The sequence below is a fragment of the Miniopterus schreibersii genome (assembly GCF_964146895.1).
Source record: "Miniopterus schreibersii genome assembly, chromosome: 1".
NCBI lineage: Eukaryota > Metazoa > Chordata > Mammalia > Chiroptera > Miniopteridae > Miniopterus > Miniopterus schreibersii.
The window spans coordinates 136,474,938-136,500,528 of NC_138101.1; the positions used below are offsets into that span (position 1 = coordinate 136,474,938).

The window sequence follows — 25,591 nt, forward strand, 5'->3', positions numbered from 1 at the left end:
CCCCGTTTTCCCCTCCTTTGCCCACCTCCACCCAGCCCCACCCCCTTCCCTTTGGCCATCACCAGACTGTTTGTGTCTAGGACGAGCAGACGGCCAGTAGACATGAAAAAAGTGCTTAACGTCGCTAAGCATCAGAGAGATGCAAATTTAAACCACAGTGAGATATCACTTCACACCCGTCAGAAGACTACCATCAACAAATCAACAAACAAGTGCTGGCAAAGCCTTTTTAAAAGAAAGGACTTTGTAGGCCCATAAAGGACCAGGTCCCGGGACATGAAGTCTAACCCACAAGCAGCAGCGCTGGGTGGAGAAGGCCATGTGTTCACTGCCCTGGAGTTGAGTGCTTTTTACACATTATGTTTTGGGGAAGAAAGATGTAAGTTACTTTGAAAGAATTTACATTTGCTACAATAAGGGGGTAAGATAAGGTAAAGTGGAGTCAGTTCTATGATAGGAGCACCGTCTGTAAGGAAGAAATATTTACTACTTTTGATTGGTTAAAGGCAACGGTCCTGAAAGTTGACGGATATGCAGGGCGCAGTGGTGGTCTAGTGGTGGGCCACAGACTCCTGGACATTGATTCAAAACTCCGACACCCATTCAGGAAGGTGAGCAGTCTTTTGTCAGCTGTCCCTCAGCTATTAACAGGCTAACCCCTCCCACTCCCCCCACACACCTTTTCTCTCATTCTCCAGCTGCTGTAACTTAATTTAGAACATCTCAGCATGTTTTTCTTGTCAGTATGCTTTAAAAGTATGCTTAAAAGGGAAAAAAGAATGTACATAAAAATTTACTTTATACTCACAGTTTTTTAATTTACACATGAAATTAATAGTTTCCTCTCTTGAAGCATAGGTAATGGATGGGAGACTATGATGGGAAAATTTCTCACTGAATATATATTTTTTTACTTTTATTTTTTAATTTTTTATTGAATTTATTGGTTAAATGTTGGTTAATAACATTATACAGGTTTTAGGAGTACAGCTCTATAGTTTATCATCTGTATATTGCATCATGCACTCACCACCCAAAGTCCAGTCTTCACAAAAAATTGATAATTTCCTCTCTTGAATCATGAGTAATGGATGGGAGACTACGATGGAATGATTTCTCACTGAATATATATATATACATATATTTTTTACTTTAAAAAAGAATGTTTAATTATGCAAACGCATTTCCTATAAAAATTAGATGTATGTTTTCAACAGCAGGGTTTATTCTATCACTCATCTCATCTTGCCCGAGTCATTTCCATGTTATTAAATTGCAATACTATTTGCAGCTACTCCATCTGAAATCATGAGTTATTCATTATTCTCCTTTTCAGACATCATGTGTATCAGCAAGTCCAAATATCTCTACTATCAAAATACATGTCAAGTTCTATCACCTCCTTCTCCCGCCCTCTCCCAGGCTAAGTTGCCAACATATCACGCACATAGTACTGCAAAATCTCCAAACTGTCCTCTTTGCTTTTACCTTGGCCTCCCTCAATCCATTCTCCACACAGTAGACAGAGTGACCTTCAGATTATGTTACAATTACTCACTTAGAGTAATGACCAAATACCACATCCTGAGCAACATGTGCCTACCTTTCTGACATGCCTTATACTTTTCTTCCATTTTCCTCCACTCTCCCACCACCATGGTCTCCTTTCTATTGTTCCTCAATGCACCAGCTCTTCCCTCCCTCATGGTCATTGTCCTTGCGCTTCCTGTTGCCTGGAATGCCTTTCCTTCAGGTATCCCCACAGCTACATTCGTTTAGTTATTCAGACCTCAGCTTAAATGTCACCTCCCCAGAAAACACTTTTCTAATAATCAAAAAGAATACCTGCCTTGTCTCCATGCATTCTTCAAAATATCACTGTTATAGTCTTTTACTCTCTGACTTTGTGTGTGTGTGTCAAATCCCTGAGGCCAAGGATCATAATCAGTGCTGAATTAATTGCTCATCCACCTATACAACAGGCCTTCCAAATGAGACACACTCAAAACTTTTGTGAAATAAAGAAATACAGGGGTGGGCAAAAGTAGATTTACAGTTCCTCATGTGTAAAACGATAAAATAACTAATAAATAATAATACAAACAAGAATAAACTCTTGCACATACTCACAACTGTAAACCTACTTTTGCCTTCCCCTGAACACTTCCAGTTTTTCAGATTGGGAATCATCTGAGAAAGCGTGTAACATTTTCCCAAGAAATAACCCTCATGGGGTTATTGCCTTTTGAGTTCCATTCTTGAGATATGTTCACTATTACTGGATGTCTTGTTTAGCAAACTAGTGCAGGTCAATCTGAGATCCGCCCATTAAAACACACACAAGTCATTCTTTTTAATGCTATACAATTGCCTAAGATGAAAAACATTTTCAGCAGAGAGGCGAGGTCTACTGTGGACTAGTAGTTAAGATCTCAATATTATTTTTCATTAATTCAAAGGGTTGTGATGTAGTAAATTCTGAGAAGTGAGATCCCTGGAAAGTCTGCAGTTAAATAAAACACAACAAAAACAAACACAAAACAAAGGCTTTGCATTTCCAAAGATTTCTCATCTCTCCTCTTCCCCCTCCTCTCTCTCTTCTTCCTACTCCTTCCTCCTTTTTCTGTATCTTTATATATGGCTTTGCAGTATGTGCATCTTGGTGGCCATAGTTTCTCTGTATCTTCATCTTTTCTCATTTTTTTTCCATATCTGCCTTTCCACTTTCCTTCCCTGTTCTTCTATTTTTTTCCAATTATTTTATATTTCTAGCCTTCTGTCTTTCCAGGAATTTATCTTATAGATAAACTTTCACACAAGCAAAATGACATATGTTCAAAGTTATTTACTTGCAGCACAGATTGTAACAGGAATAAAAACTACAAATACCACTATCTCCACCTCTTTACCTTTTTCTCCCACTTTCCACATCTCCCACTGCATCTCTCTCTGAACTGGATGTAAATCTGAATAAAAGTATACTTGATAGTATGTTGTGTTTCTTTTGTAAAAGTTGTTATTTTAATTTTAATGTGACTCAAATTTATTCCATCTTTCTTTTTAATGTATAACAATGAGTGAAACAGACTTTTGTATGGTTAAATACTTTCCCCTCAGCAATATTTTTAAATTAAAAACAGAAAGGTCTTCATTTTGCTATAGCAGAACACAGAAATGACATATTCAAAAGCGAATAATTATAAATACCAAGGTCACACCAGAGTAACTGTTCTTTTATTTGAGAGGACACAGTCCTAGAGGGTCTATAAGAAACCATGAAGTTCTCTTAGGTAAGGTGAATTATTTCTGAAAAGTGTTTTTAAGCATAACATATTTTCTCTCTCTACTTAGTTTTTCTGCACCAAAAATATGCAGATACTAACATACTTACCATTAACTTAATCTCACTACTTTATCTTACTAAACATCAATGCCTTCTCATCACTCATATGAATTATTTAATAAGATCACTGCCACTGATAAAATGTCAAAATCAAGATTCTAATATGACTGAGTGAGGCCTTAGCTGACACATGTTTTGAATATTTAATCCTTAAAATTTTCTAATTCTAGTTGACATTCTAATAATTACCATTGGAAGGACTCTGCAGGCTTAAGGTTGCTGTAAAACCCCAAGGCATATTCCCTATTGCATCGCAAATTAGTAAATTTCATAATTTACAACTATCCACCTTGAGAATATATATTTAAGGAAAAATTCTGGAATAATCAGTTAATCTCCCTTTCATCAGAAGAAAGAGGCTAGATAGCTATTTGTTTGAGAGTAGCGCTGGACTCCTGCCAAGGTGAAATTTTTGGTCATTGTTTGTTTGTTTTAACTGAGAGGAAGAAGAAATAGAACAAAATTCATACTATTTGTCTGGGATATCTACTGCCTTAAAATGCATGAGGATAGAATAATGCTGCAGAAACAGGGAAAGGGTAAGATCGAAATTCAGACATATAGCCCTTTCTATCTTGCTCCTCAAATACAACTCCTGTCACATCCTCCTGATGCTTAATAATATTTTAAAGGGCCTAAAATATTTAATTGCACTATTATAAAAAATGAAAATGTCAATAGCTTTGAAAAGTTCACCATTTGGATTTAAATTTGGGTATCACACAAGTGACTGATTTTCCCCATGATAAATCAGAGATAAAGAGGAGGCGGAAATCAGAAATCATGAGTAAGAAGGGTAAGCTGAGTCCCAGAGACAAACCTGACTAACTTCACAAGCTTGCAAACCTCTCAGTCCCCATACTCAACTGGCATGAGCTTCTTCTCTAGCATATGGTTCTATTATACACCAATATGAGGCTCAGAGTTAGGGATCTGAAAACAAGAAAGACAATTCACAAACCTTAGCTGAATTAGATAAGAAAACTTCACATGGACAATTCCTTAAACCTCTACAAGTTCTACCCATTCAAACAGTCACCATCCCCTCTGAGATTAACGGCAGAGCAGTGTCAAAAGCTCTAGTGACATAGTGTCTACTTAGCATTTTTTTTCTAGAATTTGTCTGATCACTGAATGTTTTCTTAGTTCAGATTAAGTTGATGTGAATTGACTACTAATCAACTCATTTGATCTTTATTTATATCAATGCTGTGGAGTAAAAAGAGTGAATATATTATTTCTCCTTTATAGATTTAAAAATCAGGTTTCAAAGGACTAAGTGACTTAAGTTTGTAGAGTCACCTAATTGCAGATATGATAGCTTAAATAATAATAATTCCCAAACCAATGCTCTTCCTGTAATATTCATGATACTGTCTAAAGCCTTTAAATATGAAAGGACCATAGAGGTTTCCACCATCTAATTAACTATCCCATTTATTTGATAAGTAATTGTCTGGGTGAAGATTTGTGCGAATGAATGAAATTTTATGTAATCTTCAACTCTAGTATCAATTAAATATTTCTGATGTGCTTCAGCCTGATCCACATTTTTTTAAACTTGTAAGAATAGGTAACAATATATTTTAATAACTTAAAATATAGAATCAATACCGTATCAGAAACCACACTGTCATTTTCAAACTTTTATTAACTGTATTTGTGTTGGCAGGGATGATATTAAGGAGATTTATTTTAAAGCACAAAGATCGGTCACTTTGTCTTTATCAGGATGAGTTAGAAATAAACAAAATATGTGAGAGAACGTGAGGTAACTAATGCCTAATTGAGAATGAGCAGAATTCAAAGAGGGTAATATTCAGGAGGAAAGGCTTACCACTGAAGAGCAAATTGAGCGTTTTTCAATCTGTAGAAAAATCCATTGGAATGGAACACTTAGGAAGTTCCTACAGTTTTCACTCCACCATGGAAGGAGGAAAACAAGCTGTTGTCTCAGAATTCATGGAAAGACAGGCACTGAGTATAATGAAGCTGAACGCACGGAGAGAGCAAAGTGAAAAGATTTGAGACTGAGAGCATGTGGGGAATGAGAGAAAGAAGAAAGAGTCAAGGAGGAGCGGCCAGGAAGGGAAAGCAGGGATATAAGAAGTGAGAGAAACTGCGAGAAAAACATAAAGGAAAAGAAAAAATAAAAGAAGCTAAAGCAAATGTTTTTAAAAAGTGAAAAAACAGTGTGTTGTGACTGGGTGGAGGGTTGAGCAAAAAAAAAAGAGAACTCAGGGACACAGACAACCGTGTGGTGGCTGCAGGGGGCGGGTGGGTGGGTGGAGGTGAGAGGGTGCAGTGGGAGATAAATGGTGATGGGAAGAACAGAAAGAGAAAAGTAAATTAAAAAAAAGATAAAACTGAGTGTCTGAAGATAAAATTAGCAGAGAGAATAGGAAAAGATAAAAAATGAAAAAGAAGGGAGGAAGGAAGGAAGGAAGGAAGGAAGGAAGGAAGGAAGGAAGGAAGGAAGGAAGGAAGGAAGGAAAGAAGGAAAGAAGGAAAGAAGGAAAGAAGGAAAGAAGGAAAGAAGGAAGAAAGGCTTACCAATGAAGAGCAAATTGAATGTTTTCTTAGTTCAGATTAAGTCGATGTGAATTGACTACTAATCAACTCATTTGATCTTTATTTATATCAATGCTGTGGAGTAAAAAGGAAAGAAGGAAAGAAGGAAAGAAGCAAGAGGAAGGGGAAAGGGGAAAGAGTGAGATGCTAGCACGGTAGTCAGGCCTCCTCACAGCTGGCTGCAGGAACCCTGGCAGGCTCGGTGTGGCCTGCGCTTGCTGTGTGTCCCGCTCTATACGGGGGGGACATCGCACCCTCTCTCTGTGCATCTTCAGTGCCAGATGTGTGTTTGTATTGGTTGAAATAACAAAAAAAGTTAGAGATGAGCGTATTTAAGCTCCTATGTTAGCCTACACGAACAATACTTCTTTCCCTTACCTGACTAGAGCAAAAATCTTGTCCCTGTGAGCTCCACTGTTTTGTTTTTTTCTTTCCAGGAATTCATTTTGTGCAGAGTAATGTCCGTCTGAGGCTTATCTGTCCTCGGTCTCTGTGATGAGCCTGATTTGAGAATCACCAGGACAGAATGTACGGAAATGAGACTGGGAGGAGGAAAGTGGAGTGACGGCGTTAGTGGTGAGGAGTTCCACCTGCTGATAATAGACAGAGGACAGAAAATAAAAAAGGAAGAGTGGAAGAGACTGTAACTCTCAGAGTGTCACCTGTGCCTGGAATTGTCAACCCCCCAAAAACATGAAGTAACTGAGAACCTGGAATGCACCAAACGTCAGAATAGGTAATGGGAACTATTGACTTTCTTAAGAGCAGGGTTCTTCTGTAGGCGGAGTGAGGGATGAATGTGGAAGCCAATAGTTAGTTGTCTATGTGGGTAAAGGACAGAAGGGAGCTCCTAAGCTAATCTGAAGAACACCAAAGATTTTTTTCCCATTCCAATTTGCTTCAACTCACTATGTGTGTGTTTACATGAGTGAATATGTATTTGTATGCACAAATATGTGCCCATGTGTTATAAATCCCTGTTCCATAACATTTGGCTGCTAATTATAAAGTTTACTAATCACATAAAACAAATGTTCTGATGTTTAGGTGATGTTTAGAACACCAAAGTAGTGCTTAAATTTCCCATGAGTTTTCTATGGACATTAAAAAAAATGTTTTTAAATATGTTTTTATTTATTTGAGAGAGAGGAAGGGAAAGGTATAGAGAGATAGAAACATAGATGAAAGAGAGACATCGATCAGCTGCCTTCTGCACACCCCCTTACTGGGGATCAAGCCCATAACCTGGGCATGTGCCCCCACCGGGGATTGAATCAGGGACCTCTTGGTTCATTGCCCAACGCCCGACCACTGAACTACACCAGCCAGGCTCTATGGACTCTTTAAGTCTGATTTTTCTTTATTCTTTCCTTCTTTCCTCTCTTCCTAGATCCTCTTTCTAGGGATGCTACCAATAATTTCTGTCAAATTTCAGTTGGGAATTTTTCCCTCTCAGGTCTTCCCCAACCACATTCAATAGCACTTAAAACAAGATTTATTGAGATATAATCAACATATGATAAAATTTACCATTTAAAGAACATAATTCAATGGTTTTAAGTGTTTTTACAGACTTATGCAAGCATAAACATGATATAATTTTAGAACATTTTCATCATCCTAAAAGAAACCTCAGACTCATTAGAAGTTACTCGCCCATTCTACCCTTACACCTAGGCAACCACTCTACTATTTTGTGTCTCTATACATTTGCCTTGTCTGGTGACTTTGCATTAATTGAATTATGACTGGCTTCATTCACATAGCATAATGTTTAGAGGTTCATCCATGCTGCAGCATGGATTAGTACTTCATTCCTTCTTATTGCTAATTTGTATTACATTGTAGCCATAGCACTTTTGAAAAACAAGTATTGCAGGTAAGTAAAACTCAAGGGAAATAGTTATATGTCACATTATAGTATTTTATTATAATCACCAATCTTTTATTTTTTATATCATTCCTGTAGTCAGACATGCCCACATATCACAATACTATATATACATATTTATTTATAAAATATGTTTTTACAGTTGTAGTGATATAGAAATAATAAAACAATCACAAACATAAGACATTGTAAATGCATAATTTATAATAATACATAAAGTCCACTGATTTTATGCATTCTGGTTAATTATCTTGTGTAGCCCCTGTTATGAACACAGCCAACCCCTTTGGAGACCACTATGTAGATTAAGTCTTACTTCTGGATGTCTCCAACATGAATAGAATTCTTATTGAAACTAGCATATTTCCCCAAAAGGGGAAATGTTTATACAAGCAAGATCATGGTTAATTATTTAGGTGCCTAAATAAAACAACACCAGTTGATGGGACACTAACAATTTCCTAATCAGTTTAAACCAAGCAATGCAAGCCCTTTTTTCTATTTCCTAATGAGAATGAAGATGGAAACTCATTGCAAATTTAAGAATTATAACTGCAATTACTTTATTTTTCTCATCTGTCAAATGAGCATATTAGACTATATGTACTATGTGGCCAATTTTATTAGTTTGAGAGAGTTGAAATATTTTACATATTGTGATAAATTGTATATTATATAAAAATATTTGTGGGAAGGATCATTAGGCTATCATTATGAGATCTGAGGAAGAAGTAGGCCATGGATATATGGTGAGCAAGTGAGACTGGATTGGTGTTAAGATTTAAGAACAGGGTGTGGAGCAGATGCAGGATTGGGACCCTACCAAGGGTGTAACTGGGGGACACCTTTATGTTTGGTGAAATGTAGGTCCCTTGCTTGAGATCCTGGTGAGCAGTTTGGAGTAAGGATGCACAGGGCTCCAAAGCAGAACAATCTAATGAGAACTTTTAAGACACAATTTTAAGAGCAAAAAGGCATATAGCTACCTGCTGGGAACTGGACATTCTATAGAAACTGAAGAAAAGAAGCACCTGCAAAAGAACTATGCTCTGTAGGGATGAAGACAGAGCAAAAACCCAGCAACTAATTTAAACATTGGAGATAGTGCACCACCACTAACAACAAGAACAAAATCTGACCATTTTGATAATGGTTAAGTTTTGCTTTAATTAGGAAATTTCTTCTTTTTTAAAAAATTTATCTTTATTGTTGAAAGTATTACAGATGTCCCATTTCCCCCCCATTGATCCCCTCCCCTCCACTCTGAATCCATCCCACCCCCAGTCCTTCCCCAACCAATGTCTGTGTCGATAGGTTAAGCATATAAACATATAAGTTCTTTGATCAACCTCTCCTCCCACTCCCCCACACCCACCTTCTCTCAGATCCCTCAGTCTGTTCCATGCTTCTATGTCTCTGGTCCTATTTTGTTCATTATATTCCACATATGAGTGAGATCATGTGGTACTTGTCTTTCTCTGACTAGCTTTTTTTCACTTAGCAGAATACTCTACAGTTCCTTTCATGCTGTACCAAAGGGTAAAAAATCCTTTTTTAAAACTGTATAGTATATTCCATGGTGTAAATGTCCCACAGCTTTTTTATCTGCTCATCTACTGATGGGCATTTGGGCTGTTTCCAGATCTTAGCTGTTGTAAATTGTGCTGCTGTAAACAGAGGGGTGCATAAGTTCTTTCTGATTGGTTTCTTAGGATATAATCCTAGAAGTAGAATCACTGGGTCAAATGGCAGTTCAATTTTTAATTTTTTGAGGAACCTCCATACTGTTTTCCATAGTGGCTGCACCAGTCTGCATTCCCACCACCAGTGAACTAGGGTTCCCTTTTCTCCACATCCTCGCCAGCATTTGTAGTTTGTTGATGGTAGTCATTCTGACAGGTGTGAAATGATACCTCATTGTGGTTTTAATTTGCATCTCTCTGATGATTAGCGACTTTGAGCATTTTTCATATGTCTCTTGGCCATCTCTATGTCCTCTTTGGAGAAGTGTCTATTCAGGTCCTTTGCCCATTTTTAATTGGATTGTTTGTCTTCCTTTTGTCAAGTTGTGTGAGTTCCTTATATGTGTCATTGACAAATATGTTCTCCCACACAAGTAGTTCTTTTTCATTTTGTTGATGGTTTCTTTTGCTGTGCAGCAGCTTTTTATTTTGATGTAGTCCCATTTGTTTATTTTCTCCTTTGTTTCTCTTGCCTAGGAGATGTATTAGCAAATACATTTTTACGAGAGATGCCTGAGATTTTTCTGCCTACGTTTTCTTCTAGGATTTTTGTGGTATCGTGTCTTACACTTAAGTCTTTTATCCATTTTGAGTTTATTTTTGTGTATGGTATAAGTTGGTAGTCTAGTTTCATCTTTTTGCATGTACCTGTCCAATTTTACCAACACCATTTATTGAAGAGACTGTATACTCCATTGTATGTTCTTGCCTCCTTTGTCAAATATTAATTGACTATAATGGGTTGGGTCGATTTCTGGGTTCTCTCTTCTATTTCACTGATCTATATGTCTGTTCTTATGCCAGTACCAGGCTGTTTTGATTACAGTGGCTTCGTAGTATAACTTGATATCTGGTATTGTGATCCCACCAACTTTGTTCTTCCTTCTCAAGATTGCCGTGGCTATTCGGGGTGTTTTTTGATTCCATATACATTTTTGAAGTGTTTGTTCTAGGTCTGTGAAATATGCTGGTTGGTATTTTAATAAAGATTGCATTGAATTTATAGATTGCTTTAAGTAGTATGGACATTTTAATGATTTTGATTCTTCCAATTCATGAACACGGTATATTTTTCCTCTTGTTTATATCTTCCCCTATCTCTTTTTGCAATGTCCTCTAGTTTTCAGAGTGCAGGTCTTTTAATTCCTTGGTTTATTCCTACCTTAATATCTTAATTTTTGGTTGCATTGGTAAATGGGATTTTTTTTTAGTTTCTTTTTCTAAGAGTAAATTATTGGTGTATAAAAATACCATCAATTTCTAGATGTTAATTTTGTATCCTGCTATCTTGCCAAATTTGTTTATCAAATCTAGTAGTTTTTTGGTGGGATCTTTAGGGTTTTCTATGTACAATATCATGTCATCTGCAAATAATTGCAATTTTACTTCCTCCTTTCCAATTTGGATGCCCTTTATGTTTTCTTCTTATCTGATCACTGTGGCTAGGAATTCCAGTACTTTGTTGAATAAGAGTGGTGAAAGTGGATACCCCTGTCTTGTTCCTGTTCTTAGGGGAAATGGTTTTAGTTTTTGCCCATTGAGTATGATGTTGGCTGTAGGTTTGTCATATATGGCCTTTATTACGTTGAGGTATCATCCCTCTATTCCCACTTCGCTGAGAGTTTTTATCAAAAATGGGGGTTGGATTTATCAAATGTTTTTTCTGCATCTATTGATATGATCATGTGATTTTTGTCTTCAATTTGTTTATGTGATGTATCACGTTTATTGATTTGTGAATATTGTATGAGCCTTGCTTCCCTGGAATAAATCCCACTTGGTCATGGTGTGTGATCTTTTTAATATATTGCTGGATCCAATTTGCTAATATTTTGTTGAGGATTTTAGCATCTATGTTCATCAGGGATATTGGCCTGTAATTCTCTTTCTTTGTAGTGTCTTTATCTGATTTTGGAATTAGGCTAATGCTGACCTTGTAAAAAGAGCTTGGAAGTATTCCTTCCTCTTGGGTTTTTTGGAATAGTTTTAGGAGCATAGGTATTAGTTCTTCTTTGAATGGTTTGTAAAATTCCCCTGTGAAGCTGTCCAGAGCAGGGCTTTTGTTTGCTGGGAAGTTTTTTATTACTGCTTCAACTTTATCGGCAATTATCAGCCTATTCAGGTTTTCTGACTCTTCCTGATTGAGTTTTGGAAGGTTGTATTTTTTTTAGGAATTTTTCCATTTCATCCAAATTGTCCAGCTTGGTGGTGTGTATAGTTGTTCATAATATTTTCTTACAATTCTTTGTATTTCTGTGATGTCAGTTGTTACTTCACCTCTTTTGTTTCTGATTTTGTTTATTTGGGTCCTCTCTCTTTGTTTCTTGATGAGTCTGGCTAAGGATTAATCAATCTTGTTTATCTTTTCAAACAGCCAGCTCCTGGTTTCATTGATCTTCTGTACTGTTTTTTAATCTCTATATCATTTATTTCTTCTCTGATCTTTATTATTTCCTTCTGTCTACTTACTCTGGGCTTTTCTTGTTGTTCTCTTTCTAAGTCTTTAAGTTGTAGGATTACAGAGTATATTAGAACTTTTTGTTGTTTTTTGAGGTAGGCCTGTAGTGCTATGAACTTCCCTCTCAGGGCTTTCCTTGTGTCCCATAGATTTAGGGTTAATTTTCATTTATTTCCGGAAGTTTTTTATTTCTTTCTTCATCTCTTTCGTAACCCATTCATTGTTTAATAACATGCTATTTAGTCTCCATGTGTTTAAAATTTTTTTAGTGTTTTTATTGTAGTTCGTTTCTAATTTTATGCCATTGTGGTCAGAGAAGATGCTTGATATAATTTCAATCTTCTTGAACTTGTAGAGACTTGTTTTGTGCCCTAATATGTGGTCTGTCTTTGAGAATGTCCCGTGTGCACTTGAGAAGAATGTATGTTCTGTAGCTTTGGGGTGGAATGTTCTATAAATTTCAGTTAAATCCATCTAATCTAGTGCGTCATTTAGGTTCACTGTTTCTGTATTGGCTTTTTCTCTAGAAGACCCATCCAGTGAAGTCCCCTACTATGACTATATTGCTGTCAATCTCTCCCTTAAAGTCCTCCAGAAGTTTTTTTATAAATTTAGGTGCTCCTATATTGGGTGCATATATATTTATCAGGGTTATATCCTCTTGTTGGGTCATTCCCTTTAGTATTATGTAGTGACCTTTCTTGTCTCTCATTATGGTCTTCATTTTGAAGTGTATTTTGTCCAATATGAGTATTGCTACCCCAGCTTTTTTTTTTCATTTCCATGCAAAAATTTTTTCCATCCCTTCACTCTCTTCCTGTGTGTCTTTTGTTCTGAGGTGGGTCTCTTGTAGACAGAATATATTTAGGTCATGTTTACTTATCCACTCAGCCACCTTATGTCTTTTTATTGGAGCATTTAATCCATTTACATTTAAGGTTATTATTGATAAAAACTTATCTATTGCCATTTTAATTCTTTATGCCTATGTTTCTCTCTCTATTTCTACTTCTAATTACAGTAGTCCCTTTAACATTTCCTGTAATGCTGGTTTGGTGGCGATAAACTCCTTTAGCCTTTTTTTGTCTGGGAAGCTCTTTATTTCACCATCTATTATGAATGATAGCCTTGCTGGATAGAGTAGTTTTGGTTTCAGATCCTTGTTTTGCATTACTTTGACTACTTCATGCCATTCCTTTCTGGCCTGTAGAGTTTCTGATAAGAAATCAGCTGACAGCCTTATGGGAGCTCCTTTGTAGGTAACAGATTACTTTTCTTTGCTACCTTCAAAATTGTCTTTGTCTTGAATTTTTGGCATTTTAATTATGATGTGTCTGGGCATGGGCCTCTTTGGATACTTCTTCCTTGGGACTTTCTGTGCCTCTTGAATTTGTGTGAATTTTTCTTTAACCAGGTTAGGGAAGTTTTCTGCCATTATTTCTTTAAACAGTTTCTCTAGCTCTTGCTTACTTTCAACCTCTTATGGCACATTTGTGATGCAAATATTGTTACATTTCACGTTGTCCCACAGCTCCCTTAGACTTTCCTCCTGTTTTTTAATTATTTTTTCTTTTTGGAATTCTGATTGAGTGATTTTTCTACCCTGCGTTCTAATGCACTGGTCTGATCCTCAGCTTCCTATAATCTGCCGTTTATTCCTTCCAATGTATTCTTTATTTCTGCTATGTTTATTTCATTCTTCATTTCTGACTGATCATTTTTCATAGTTTCCGTATCTTTTTTTATGCTGTTGAGCATCCTTACAACCAATATTCTGAACTTTTATAACTAAAAAAATGTTTATCTCCATTTCATTTACCTCCTTTTCTGGAGACTTCTCTTGTTTTTCATTTGGGGCTTGTAATTTTGCCTGCCCATTTTGGCTGCCTATTTGGGTTTGTTTCTATGTATTAGGTAGTCCTGCTAGGACTCTCAGTCTTTTGGACGGTCTCTGGTGCAGGCCAATGTCAGATGCTGTTTGTGACTGACCTTGAATACCCTATTTGGAGCTATCAACAACCCTCAGCTTGAGTTCTCCTCTGCTGGCGCTTGGTGTGGTTAGACAGGACCAAGATGCACACCAAAGTCTGCTTTTTCCAAGGCCCAGGTCCAGAATCAGATCAGGCAAAGACTAAAAGCACTCTGAGGTCTGCCTCAGCCTTCAGGCTAATTAATCTGATTCTTTTAAGGAGCCTCAGGCTGTAGAAACTCCACAAGGTAAGGAGAGGTTTTCCAGCATGGTGGGGCAATTTCTTCCCACTCAGGCAAAATCTGCTTGGAAGGTAAATGTCTGCCTTAGCAAGATGTCCTCTGCACTATGGGGGAATGACTCAGCATAGGAATCCAGAGAGGTGCTCTCTGAGCTCTATCTCCAGAGCCCCAAACCCAAGATTCTCCTCACACAGCTCCAATCCACTCTGCCTTCCATCTGCTGGAGCCAAAGGTGAGTTTCTGCACACAAAAGTTTGTGTGTTGGCTTTTTAAGAGCATGTCTGCACTTCCAGCCATCTCTCCCTGGCATTCAGAAACCCAGCTGCTTTTCAGCCAGATGTTATGTGGTCCTTTCTCAGTTCTGGTGCTCTTGGCTAGGAAGCCCAGCCTAGGGTTTAGGTCCCAGAATACTCAGTGGGAACCCCCTACAGCTGACATATCCCTGTGTATCTTCAGCTGCTGCCCAGCTAGCCCTCTCATGCCTCTGTACTTCCTACAAGTCTCTATATGGTCTCCACTTTTCCTCCTTGATTATGAGGGTGCTCTACAGCTTGTCTTCAGTTGCAGTTAATTATTCAGGATGGTTTTTCTATATTTTAGTTGTAATTCCAGTTTGGTCCCAGGAGAGTGCCAGTGTAACTTCCACTCAGTCTGCCACCATCTTTAATCTCCAGGAAATTTCTAATATACTTCAAGTAAAGTAGCTCACAGTCCTACAGGAGCACAATTATATAAATGCATTTAAATGGGAACAATAGTGTGGCTATAAGAACAGTGCCTTAGGGAAATTGGGAAAATAAAGGGTAGAAAGGTTAACTCAAAACATAGGAGAGTTGTGAGGCATAAATTGTTTTCAGCTAGGGGATGTTGGATGTGGCAAATATTGTTTATATTTGAGGAAGACCTATAGAATAGATAAAAACCTGGTTATAACACATAATATTTTTCTGTTTGTTATTTTGTACACTGAGCAGTGATGGAGAGCGAGAACAGCACAGTGGTGACAGAATTCATTCTCCTTGGTCTGACCCAGTCTCAAGATGCTCAACTCCTGGTCTTCATGCTAGTTTTAATTTTCTACCTCATCATCCTCCCGGGGAATTTCCTCATCATTCTCACCATCAGGTCAGACCCTGGCCTCACAGCCCCCCTCTACTTCTTTCTGGGCAACTTGGCCTTCCTGGATGCATCCTACTCCTTCATTGTGGCTCCCAGGATGCTGGTGGACTTCCTCTCTGAGAAGAAGGTCATCTCCTACAACGGTTGCATCACTCAGCTCTTTTTCTTGCACTTCCTTGGAGCAGGAGAGATGTTCCTTCTTGTTGTGATGGCCTTTGACCGCTACATCGCCATCTGCCGTCCTTTACACTATTCAACTATCATGAACCGTAGAGCCTGCTATGCCTTGCTGCTGGCTCTGTGGCTTGGGGGTTTTACTCATTCCATTGTACAAGTGGCTCTTATTCTCCACTTGCCTTTCTGTGGCCCCAACCAGCTGGATAACTTCTTCTGTGATGTGCCGCAGGTCATCAGGCTGGCCTGTATGGACACCTTTGTGGTGGAGCTCCTGATGGTCTCTAATAGTGGTCTGCTCACCCTCCTGTGCTTCCTGGGGCTTCTGGCCTCCTACGCAGTCATCCTGTGCCGTGTAAGGGGGCATTCCTCTGAAGGGAAGAACAAAGCTTTCTCTACATGCACCACACACATTATCATTGTGTTTCTCATGTTTGGGCCTGCCATCTTTATCTACACTCGCCCCTTTAGAGCTTTCCCAGCTGACAAAGTGGTTTCTGTCTTTCACACAGTGATCTTTCCTTTGATGAATCCTGTGATTTATACCCTTCGCAACCAGGAAGTGAAAGCTTCCATGAGGAAGCTATTGAGTCGGCACATTGTTTGCTGAATGGAAGAGAAGAATGAGAAAAGCAAAAAGAGGAAGTCCAGCTTGAATGAATTAAATCACTTTTCATTATGCACTGAATCACTCAGTAATTTATCAAATATTGTATTTATTAAGCACTGCCAATTTTCAGGTACTATTTTAGGTGTATGAATGAGACAGGTAAGATTCCCTGTCTCCTGTGGTTACATTCAAGTGGATAAAGACAGGTTAAACTATTAAATTAAAGAATAAAGCACCATAATATTCAAAAGAGAGTGCTCTGAAACAAATCAAAAGTAATGTTATGATAGAGTTTGACTGGAAGATGGCAGTTACTTTATCTCTGGTTGTTAAACAAGGTCTTGTTGAGTGGCATTTAGTTGACATCCAGATGACTTGAAAGAACAACCATGCAATTACCTGGGGACAGAAATTTCTAGGCAGAGATGATGACTAGTACAAGGGCACAAAGATCTTATGAGCTTGATACATTTGAGGACCATAAAGAGAAATAAAGTAGCTGTAATTTAGTTAATAAGTGTGAAAGTGGCAGGAATTGACATTGGAGAGGCTGATATGGGCAAAATCTTGTATTTTAATGATGGTAAGAATTTCAATTATTCAAATTCCAAAGAGAGGCCATTAAAATACATTAAGCAAAAATAACTATCTAATGTTTCCTATTTGACTTAAGGCAAGAGGGTGAAGATTCTGATTAAAGGGCTATGTGTAGTAAAATATCATTAAGTAGAAAGTATCATGCTGTTGAGTGTTTTTTATTAACACTTAAAGACTTAGTTATTTTTTCTTATTTTAGTGGATTCCATGGGACACTGTCATAAAACTATTTATATTTTAAAGTTTTGGAGAGTTTTGTAGTTATTCCTAATGGTTATTTATTAAATATTAGAGAGGAATTTCAGTTTACTCAAAAATCTTTTTACCTTGAATGCAATGATGATAGGAATTTGGTGTGTCAGTCATTATTTAGTTACAGATAACTAAATCACTCTGGTTATTTTTTAAAAATGGGAATAATATAAGGCATTAAGTATTTACAAAAATCATGAAAAGGCCTGTAAGAGTAGCCTTAATGTGGCAACCAGTAATAAATCTCAAGACATTATCAACAAATTGGTATATACAAGGAGTTACTGTTCTCATAGCAATTATGGAGCTAAGAATACAGAAGTCATTTTTTTTTACTTGAAATTATCACAGGATCTCAGTACTTGTAAGTACTCCAGAACTGCTTTCGTACCACTAGATATCCCCACACACAATGGAGGCCTTGCATTCTGTTGTCTTTTTGCCCACTTCCATTATTCCTAAATTTAAATCTCACATAAGTGAATCAGAACTCCTGAGAATACATCAGGATTCAATTTTAATCCTAAAGGTCTATGGGTGAACCAGAGATAGACTGAATCTTATGAAGGCTGCAAATCAGTTTAACCCAACAAAATCTCTGTTTGGATTAAGGCAGGGTTTCTCAACCTTGGCATTATGAACATTTGAGGCCATACAATTCTTTGTTGTGAGGGGTTTTCCTGTATATTACAGATTTCTTAGCAGCAATCCTGACTTCCACTTGCTAGGTACCGTAGGACCTCCTCAGTTATAACAACCTAAAGTATCCCTACATTTTGCCAGTACTTTAGAGGGCAAATTTGGCCAAGCTGAAATGCACTGGAATGAGAGAATTAACCTCCACTATATAGATCTAGTAGTGAGATGGATGAACTGTCTTTTGGGGAAGACTATATAACTTAAAATTTTTAATAAAAATCACTAGAAATATCAAAAGGTAGAAATATGTTATCAAAAATAAGAGGAAAAAGATAATTAAAATATAAATAGATTATCTTATGAAAGTAAATAAAAATAACATTATAATTACAATTATCAATATGTTCAAAATAATAGAAGAAAAAGTGTAGTAAATAGGTTAAAAAAACAGAATTTGAAGAGAGAGTTGGAATCCATAGAAAGAATTCAATGAAAATTCTAGAACTGAAAAGAGATATAAAATCTAAATTCTAGATGTTTAAAATTAAACACAGGAGCCTGGCCGGACGTGGCTCAGTGGTTGAGTGTCAGCCTAGGATCCAGGAGATCATGGTTCAATTCTCGGTGAGGGCACATGCCTGGGTTGTGGGCTTGATCCTCAGTTGGGGGCCTGCAGGAGGCAGCCGATCAATGACGACTCTCTCATCATTGATGTTTCCATTCCTCTCTCTCCCTCTCCCTTCTTTTCTCTGAAATCAATAAAAATATATTTTTAAAAAATTAAACACAGGAGAAACCTAGAGTGAACTGGCATTTAAGTCAATAGAAAATACTCAAATTGTAATGCAAGGATGGAAAATACAGAAAAGGACATTAGAGATATGTGAGATACAATGAAAATGTCTTATAGATGTGCAATTGAAGTCCAAGTAGGATAGGGAAAAGGGAGAATGGGAGAGATGCAATATTTGAAAAGAAAATCACAAAGAACATTTACGAGTTGATAAAATACATCAATCCACATATACGAAAACTCTGTGTGCCACAAGAAGAATAAAGACCAATAAAAGACTCAAACAGATCAATATAAGATAAAAATAAAAGATAAAGAGAAAAATCTTAGAAGCATCTGGGGTAGGGAAATGCATGTTGATTTGAAAAGAACATGGTAGGACTAACAGCTTTTAATAACAGAAACATGAGAACCAGAGGACAATGGCGTGACAGACATATTTAATGTGCTAAAAGAGAATAAACCAATCAAAAAGTCTACATGAGATTTAAACATAGTCTTCAAGTGAAGATAAAATAAAGATACTTCAGAAAAATAAAAATGAGTGAATCTGTTCCCTAAGAAGTTGCACTAAATAAATATTAATAGCTGTTCTTCAGATAATAGAAAATAATCCTGGAGGAAACCACTAATTTGAAAGAAAGAATGAAAAATAAGAAAAAGTAGCTTGTTAGATATGTTTATATATGTAAATAAGCATACAGTGAAAGTGAATATTGGTTGTACAAAAAAATAGGATGATGTCTTGGGTTTGTCATATATATAAATACATGCATGATAGTTGTAAAAAATAAAATGTCATTTACATTTAGTAGGATTATTATTGATATGGCTAGATTAAAATTAGCTTTCTTGTGAGAAGTTTTATATTTATATTTTCCCACTCTTTTTGCTTCCTTTTGGTTTAATTGAAAAGACAAGAAAATGGATTCTCCCGTAGAGTCTCCATAAAGAAATGCAACTCTGACAACACTATGAGTGTATCTCAGTGAGATTTGCATCAGACTTCAGAATTAAAGAATTGTAAGATAATAAATATTTGCTATTTTAAGTCACTAAGTTTATGGTAGTTTTCTACAGCATAGTTTCTACAGCATAAAACTATTAGCATAGATTTTTAAATCTTTTTACTGTTAATCTCTATGTGTTTTTATTTGTAATAGTGGCTTCTTTCCTGCAACATATATTTTATCTAATACAACAAACAAAAATTAGGATATTCTGTCATTTACGTATATCATGATTATGGTTTGGTTAAAATTCCCATTTTATGTGTGTTCCATCTTTTTTTTTCAGTTTTGTCTTTTTTATATACTTGAGTATTATTTTATATTATTATTTCTTTATATTTATTATTTATTTAAGCTTGCTCATTTTAATAATATTGGCTTCTTAGCTATCTCTTCTTTGAGTTTTTGTGTGTGGTTGTTTTAGAGCTATAAATGCATACTTTACATTTTTAACTTATCACAGTCTAATTTCTATATTATATCTTTTCAGTAAGAAAGTTACTACAGTAAGCTTCCATTTACCTCATCTCAGCTCTTTTATATGTAATGTCTACTGTTATCTATTGAGATAATACATTCATCAATATATTGTTGTTACTTTTGCTTTGTATAGTCATTTACCTTTTAAAGGGATTTAGGGCCCGGCAGGGCATGGCTCAGAGGTTGAGTGTCAACCTGAGGTCCAGGCGATCAGGGTTCGATTCCCCGTCAGGGCACATGCCTGGGTTGAGGGCTCGATCAATGACTCTCTCATCATTGATGTTTCTATCTCTCCCTCCCTCTCCTTTCCTCTCTCTGAAATCAATAAAGATATATTTTTAAAAAAAGGGATTTATATAATAAAAATTGTTTTTTATTCTCTTCATGTTTCATTTTGTATACAGCAGTTCCTTGAATAATGTCATTTTACTCAAGGTCATTTTATTATAACATTGATGAGGAAAAAATAGATTCTGGAGCTTGCACATTTTATTCTCCTCATGTCCATGTGGGTTTTCTCTGGGTACTCCAATTTCCTCCAACATCCTCAAGATGTGCATCCTAAAGATTGGCATGTCTAGATTGTCCCAGTATGTGTGAGTGTGATTGTGGGTGTGGGTGTGAATGCACCCTCTAAATGTAACCTTTTAAATTTAAGTTGTAGTTTATGAACCAGAAGTGGTCTAACTTGGCAAATGTTCCATGTAAACTTGAGAAGAATGTATATTCTGTTGCTGTTGGAAAAGTGGTCTTTAAATGTTAATTAGATCAATTTGACTGATGCTTTTGTTGAGTTCAATGATGTCCTTACTAATTTTCTGTCGGCTGAAAACAGAGTGTTAAAGTCTCCAACTGTACTAATGGTTTGGTCTATTTCTCCTTAGAGTTACATCAGTTTTGATTCATGTATTTTCATGCTCTGTTGTTAGGTGTATAGACATTAAGGAATGTTGTCTTCTTGGAGAATGAATAACTTCTCTAAGGTTTTCTCTGTCTGGGAAAGTGGGGTTTTTTTCTCCTTCACTTTTGAGGGATAATTTTGCTGAACATAAAAATCTAGGTTGATTTTTTTAACAATAAAAATTTTACTCCACTTTCTTTCTACTACATGGTTTATGACAAGAAATCTGATGTAATTCTTATCCTTGTTCCTCTATTAAGTAATGTGACTTATCTCTCTTTAGCATCCATCAAGATTTATTTTCTCTTTTCTTTTGTTTGGTTTTGAATATAGTATGCTCTGGTGGAGGTTTTCTGCTTGGTGTTCTCAGAGCTTTCTGGACTGTGATTTCATGTTAGCTACTACTATTCTGAAAGTCCACTTGTTTTGCATCTGTATATACTTGAAGATCTTAGATTTCACTTATGAGGCTTCTCTGAGTTGCAAATCCAAATTTTTCCCTCTATAAGACTCACACTGTATACATTTTCTTCCACAGAAGTTATTTATAGCTTTCAATTATTTATTTATTTACATAAGTATTTGTTTGATATCTGGTTCTCCCTCAAATTCTAAATTCCAGTCAACCTAGTTGGTTTAGTCAACCTAGTATTCCATTAGTAGACCATTGTCTTGCACATCGCAGGCAAATGACATAAACATTTGCTCTCCTCGGTGGCCTAAAAATGTACATTTATATTGGGGGTTTTTCCTTCATTCCCCTCTCATCTCCCTTGCTCCCTCTCTCCTACTTCCAGAGATCCCCTTTCCCACACACTCTGCACACAAGTCCTTAACTCAAGCTCCTCTTTGGGAGAAGGAAACTTAAATTAGACAGGAGCCCAAAGTGGGAAGCCCAACGTGATGTGCTGGTGGGAGACAAAATAATGTTTCATCATGCTTGTGAGAGACCAGAGGGACCTATAGAAGCAACCACATTGGGCCCTTGGCCATGTAGCAGAGGCAAAAGTTGTCATTGTTATGGATACTTCAGCTAGAAAGAAGGCAAGAGTGCAAATCTGGTGTGATGTCTAAACTAAATCTAGTACACAACCATCACCATTTTACAGATTACACATTCTTTTGTTTATCTGGGTGACTTTGTTTGGATACTGTCAGAAATATACAAAAAACACTAAACAAATTAACACTAAATAATACAAAAATCATTTTACATATTAAAATATATTAGGCTTAAAGTTTGTAACTTGATTGAATTCCCACAGTTCATAAGTGATAGAGCCAAGTTTCAGACTACGTCTTCCTGGCTTCAAAGCCTGGACTTTTCGGTTCACACCACTCACTATCCTCTTTCATGCACTATGCTAATAGAGTTCTCGCTCTTAGAAATCACATCCCTTTACCCCTATATCTCTGTGGAGTTTACCTATTATTCAATCAAATTTGACAAATTCCATCCCACATTCACCCATCGGTCCTGTCCATAGTGATCCTTTAATCCTATGAATTTTGTAGCCCTCAATTATTTACTAACTTTTGCCGTTCAATGTTTTATTTATTAATCTTGACTTACCAACCTAGTAATACATTCTTTAAGGCAAGAAGTGTGTGCTGTATGTGTTTAGATCTAGCAGTTCTTCTAAGACAGAATCCTATGTCAATTTCTTCCCTGAACAGACTGCTAGAAGAAAGATGAGGAGCACCAAGCAGGGGGTATCCCACCAAAAAAAGCCCTTTGCTTTGAAAACAGCAGGTTGAGGAAATATAACTTTATAGATCCCAGGGTTCCATAACTGCCTGGGAAGAAGATGAAGGTAGGGATAAAACAGAAAATGTCATTTCTTGAGTCTAAGAAGAGATCATCAAAATAGTACTGTTAAAAATGTGGAAGAGAAAGTACATTCAATACTCTATCCCTTAATTCTTTTCTCTTCATTGCTTTTGTACAACAATTTTTATCTCAAAGATGTCTTGACCTTATTTAAAATTATATTAATCAGGCTTAGGTATTCTATATTTCTTTCTCATTGTAATTGGTTAGGAGCCTCATTGCCTAGAAATTACAGAAGTATACAAATATAGTTTTAAAGCCATTGAGATTATTAATCTCATGACCATGTGAGCTAGTCATAACCAAAAAATAAAAACAAAATATTTTTTGTCAAATATTGATAAGGAAAAATTTAGACCCAGTTTAAGTTGCCTTAATCATTTCTAGTTTTCTTTCAAATAAGTAGTTGATATAAAAGACAATGAAACAAAATAAAAGAATAAAGTTTTTATTCCCTGCCCTCCATTACCTCATGGAGGTCATCTGTATTTAGGTGGTCAACACAAGTTGATAATTACAATAAGTCTGCTGAACAGAGGACCTAAATGCCACTAGCCTATTACTTTTTTATACCAGCAATCTGGGAGAGGATCCAGAACAACATTCAAAAAGTCTATCTATTACCTTATTTAAATATTTCTTTTTGCCCAATAATTACTTAACTCCAAATTATAACTCTTACTTAGTCGGTGGTCTTAGAGTAGCCATTTCTAACATAATCCAGCATCCTGGTTTGAGACATGGATGTTTACCTCTCTCTCAACGAATTACTTACAATCCCTATGTAAGCCTTTGAAGTTGGCAACAACTCATTTCCATACATAGTTAATTAAACTTTGCCTCCTTCTTCCACCTTGAATATTAATGAATAATATAAATCTCAATGCCAATTATTCAAGTTTGAATCTTATTGAATTGTGTGCATGTGTTTTAATTCTAGTATCTCAGCTTATGCTCTTGTGGTTACTTTGCTTGGCCCTAACAGGCAGTTATTCACGTTTTCATCATAACCCTCATGCACTGTGGCTGGTCCACAGGCCAGGGAGCATTCGGTACTCCCCAGTCAGCTGTGAATGCTGACACATGTCTCAGGATGATAATGTACAAGTACAACATTGCCCCAGGTGTAGCATACCTACATTCAGGATGAGCAGAATGATTCTTCAGTTCCAATAAGAATAAATCTTTTGAGACTGCATCTGGTGGTGGTTGATGAATGATTGCAAGCCCTGTCAAGTGAGTTTGTCAATATGACCCAGAGATACTGCTCTCATTCTCTATTATAATTCCATGATGCCCAGTTCTTTGAAATCATTTCCATCTGCCTGATTGGACCACTTCAGGCAGATGATATATCAAGTGGCCTGTGTTATAGAAATGTTCCACTTCCTAGACAAAAGTCCTGAGAATATCCACTTTTTAAGTTTTACCTAGGGATAGCTGAGCAAGATCTAATGAGGTAACTACTCCTTCTCCCTCTTAAAGAATTAAAAAAAAAAAAAAGAATAACAGTATTAACACCTCCGTCAAATAAACAGATCAACCCCCACTCCTCTACTGTTGTTGCTTCTTATTTGGTGAAGTTGAAACAAAAGATTTATTTACTCTGTAGAAGTTTAGGTAAATGCTTGGAACCTGTCCAGAGTCTCCCATCATTCAGGTCTACTAAAATGTCTATTTGGTAAAAGTTCTCTAAAAATTAGAAGAGAAAGAAATGAACAATAGAAAGTCATCCTGCAAATATGCTGCATCATAGCTGCCCTTCCTTGATGAACTTATGTGAAGTTGAGGTGCTCCCTCCACATGCAAGGTTATTTTACTGTAATTGCCATATTTAAATATGTTTGTATTCCCCAAGTTGTCTAGAATATTCACACAATGGAACCTGAATAAATAGTTTATTTACTGGTTTACTTACGGTTTTCATTCCTTAAACACAATCAACTATACTTTAATGTAGAGATGTTTCTAGGCTATGTCTCATGACACAGGACTTTTCTTTTCCTGATCTTCAACCAAGGTGACCAGTGAAATCACATCACTAACATTACCCACACAGTTAATGCCAAGCCCAATAATCCTACCCTTGTACCTCATTGTCTTTCCATGTTTGCTTTCCAAACCCCAAGGGTCCATTCCTAAGGTATGAAGAGAACACTTTTAAAAGGTGTCTTTACTTCTCAACAAAAAATGAGGTATATTGTAAATAAATTTTCTCTTAATTTCTCTTTATTTCTCTAAAAGTAATCATTACCATTGAATGAAAGCTATTTAAACATAAATTGACTTTAAATAATTTGTCTTTTAAGTACCCTTCCATATTCTATATATTTAATAGTAAACTAGACTCCTCCAAATATATATGTGGATATGCACACATCTAATGATGTAGATGCATTGAAAGGAAACAGAAATAATGACCATCAAAATGTGGACAAATTATTTTTTGTGAGTGAAAAGGAAGTAATAAAAAGGGAAGATAGAATCATACTATAATATTTCCTTTTCAAATCTATAAAGTGTTGGAGTCTCAATAACACTGAATGTACATAATACTTTGTAAAAGTATTATAAATAAAAGGTAGGTTTCCATTATTATTTTGTTAAGTAGAAGAATATTAATGATGATTCTTTCTACTCAGTGTTAAACCTAGAACATTGCTCAAGCAACCACAGTAATTTTTGAAACTTTAAAATATTTTTCTACTCTTCATTAAAACCCTACAAAACCAGCAGTTCAAGGCACAGTTGGCGTACACCAGTGACTGGCTCCTCTTTCTCTGCTTGTCATCTCCTGCCCACTTATCTAAATCATCTGGATTTTGCCTGGACCAGAAACAACAACTTAGGTCTGAAATAATGTTGTTGTTTCTTAAAAAATAAATAACTGAAGAAATATTTTAAAACTG

At 36.4% G+C, this 25,591-nt stretch overlaps 2 protein-coding genes across 2 annotated transcripts in view; one reads left to right on the forward strand and one right to left on the reverse strand.

Moving 5' to 3' along the window:
* Positions 1-25,591, reverse strand: part of LOC308546626 (olfactory receptor 4F3/4F16/4F29-like) — a gene marked incomplete at both ends in the record, with an annotated part of 168,970 nt that overhangs the window by 52,299 nt on the left and 91,080 nt on the right. The window lies entirely within an intron of this gene.
* On the forward strand, positions 15,253-16,179 carry LOC308546645 (olfactory receptor 4N5; the record flags this gene model as incomplete). The annotated part of the gene is made up of 1 exon (XM_081115809.1): positions 15,253-16,179. One exon carries the CDS (start codon positions 15,253-15,255, stop codon positions 16,177-16,179), a length of 927 nt encoding a protein of 308 aa, XP_080971935.1.